Raw genomic sequence first — 2399 nt, 5'->3', positions numbered from 1 at the left:
CCTTTTTTGCCCCTGCTATATTTTTTCAAAGACAAGTAAGTCTCTTATTTGCATAATAATCGGCCGGTTTTGTGTGTAAATTATGAATGCATGAAACAACCCGACACCATAGTAAGGATGGATTTGATCTTAACCGCCACCACCATTTGACAATTAAAGCAATATTTAGGGCTTTTATCGACCCAACTCCAAGATCCACACCTTTTTTAGCTGTTGTGATTCTATCCCAAGAAACCCAACAGATTTTTGATGTGCCACTCGAACCACCCCACAAAAAAGATCTCCTAATTTTTTCAAGCTGTTCTACTATCCCATTTGGTACAATGAATAAGGAAAGATAACATGTAGTTAGATTACGTAAAACCAACGTTTTGAAAACCGGACCGGACCGTCCTGTTGGACCGGTTTAACCGGGAACCGGCAAGGTTACTGGTTTTTAAACCCCCAAAAACCATCGGTTTTGCTTAGAACCATAAAAAACCGGTCTTGTTAAACTGGGAATAAAACCGGTTTAATGAATAAATTTGGCTCTCATATTCAACTCAAAGGAGCAAGCCGGCTCAAATACACGAACTATTTTCTCATATACAACACATTAAATTTATTTTACACGAACTATTTTCTACACGACATACACACATTACATATATTTTCTTATTTAAACTATTTATTTTTTACATACGTATATCTAAACATTTGCACTTCATATATTTAATAGACAAATACAAATAAAAAACACACAATGCATATTTAATTAATATACATATACATATATAAAACACATACGTGTGTGTATATATATATATATATATATATATATATATATATATATAAAAGTAGGTTCATTCAAAAATATACATATATTGCGAAAACGCAAAAACAGATTTTATTTTATTAAATCAAACACATGTACTATAAAAAAATAAACTTATTAGCAATAAATTAAATATAGTAAGTCTAAATTGTATGGTGTTATGATAATATAGATTTAAAGACGGTTTTAATAATTATTTTTTTTTCACGTCCTTAATCATTTTTAAATTCATGTTTTCATAATAAAAATGTTAAATATCATACTTTGCTAATATGAAACAATTTTTCATTTGTAATCGATTATCATCATGTATTTAAAAGTTTGGATGAATTATTTTCCAAAATATAATATTGAGGTGACACAATATCATAGGTTTTTCTTGTTTTTGCGTTTTCGCAAATTATTTGCATTTTCGCATGAACTCTCCCATATATATATATATATATATATATATATATATATATATATATATATATATATATATATATATATATATATATATATATATATATATATATATATATATTTATATATATATATATATATATATATATATATATATATATATATTTATATATATATATATATATATATATATATATATATATATATCCGTTTTTTCCTATTTTCGGGACCGGTCCAACCGATCGGGCTAACTGAACCATCGAACTAGTAAGACGGTCGGTTCGACGTCTGGTCCGGTTTTCAAAACCTTGCCTAAAATAGAGGTAATTAGCTTGAGTCTCCCGTCGAACGAAATTGTTTTCGATTTCCACGAGGTAAGTTTAGTCGTGAATTTATCGGTAATTGGTTTCCATTTTTTTAGGTTCATGTTTGCCCCCACTGGTACCCTAGATATGTGAAAGGAAGAGAAGAGGGTTCACAAAAGTGACCTAGCCCAACGAGATGTTTCTTCCAATGTGGTACCAACCCCAAACACTCTGGATGTGTTAAAGTTCACTTTTCCATATGAGACATGGAAAAACCTCAAAATTCTAGCTAGATTTTTAATATTTCCCTTTGACCATTCTCCAAGAAAGAGTACATCATCTGCATACAGAATGTGTGAGATAATCGGCCCATTGTTGGGAAGTTGCACTTCTCTAAAGATACCTTTGCTGCAAGCTGGCTTCAAAGACACATTGAGTCCTTCCATATCAATGACAAAGAGAAACGGAGAACGGGGATCAGCTTGCCTCACCTTTTTTTCCACTGCAAACTCTTTTGTAGGAGTACCATTTACTAACATGGATACCCGGATGATTTCATACACCCTTGAATCCACATTCGCCATTTATCTCCAAATCCCACTTGAACAGGGATTGAGTACAAGAATTTCCAATTTACTGAATCGAACGCCTTTGTCAAAATCGTCTTTAAACAACAAAATCTTTTTTCTTGTCTTTCTTCGCATATACACACACTTCATTTACAGTCAAAGGCCCGTCAAGAATGTACCTTCTTTCTACATAAGCAAATTGTACCTCATTGTGACATCCCCATTTTCACGGCTAGAAAAGACCGATTTTATTTATGCTTTATGAAAATCAGAGTACCTCTTTTAATAAAAATGTTGCGGAATTTG

At 31.5% G+C, this 2399-nt stretch overlaps 1 protein-coding gene across 1 annotated transcript; it reads right to left on the bottom strand.

Annotated features, from left to right (window-relative positions):
• Positions 1 to 1694: 1694 nt before the first annotated feature.
• LOC111917689 (uncharacterized) lies at positions 1695 to 2108 on the bottom strand. Its single transcript, XM_023913353.1, has one exon. The coding sequence runs from the start codon at positions 2106 to 2108 to the stop codon at positions 1695 to 1697; it is 414 nt and encodes a 137-aa protein (XP_023769121.1).
• Between the last annotated feature and the right edge of the window lie 291 nt (positions 2109 to 2399).

Source organism: Lactuca sativa, chromosome 8 (assembly GCF_002870075.4).
Source record: "Lactuca sativa cultivar Salinas chromosome 8, Lsat_Salinas_v11, whole genome shotgun sequence".
Lineage (NCBI taxonomy): Eukaryota > Viridiplantae > Streptophyta > Magnoliopsida > Asterales > Asteraceae > Lactuca > Lactuca sativa.
The sequence above is the reverse complement of the archived record's forward strand: the minus strand, read 5'-3'. Positions and strand labels throughout refer to the sequence as shown.

Bases quoted from the DNA above. Each gene is read 5' to 3' on its own strand.
- LOC111917689 (XM_023913353.1), bottom strand. From the start codon at position 2,108: ATGGCGAATGTGGATTCAAGGGTGTATGAAATCATCCGGGTATCCATG.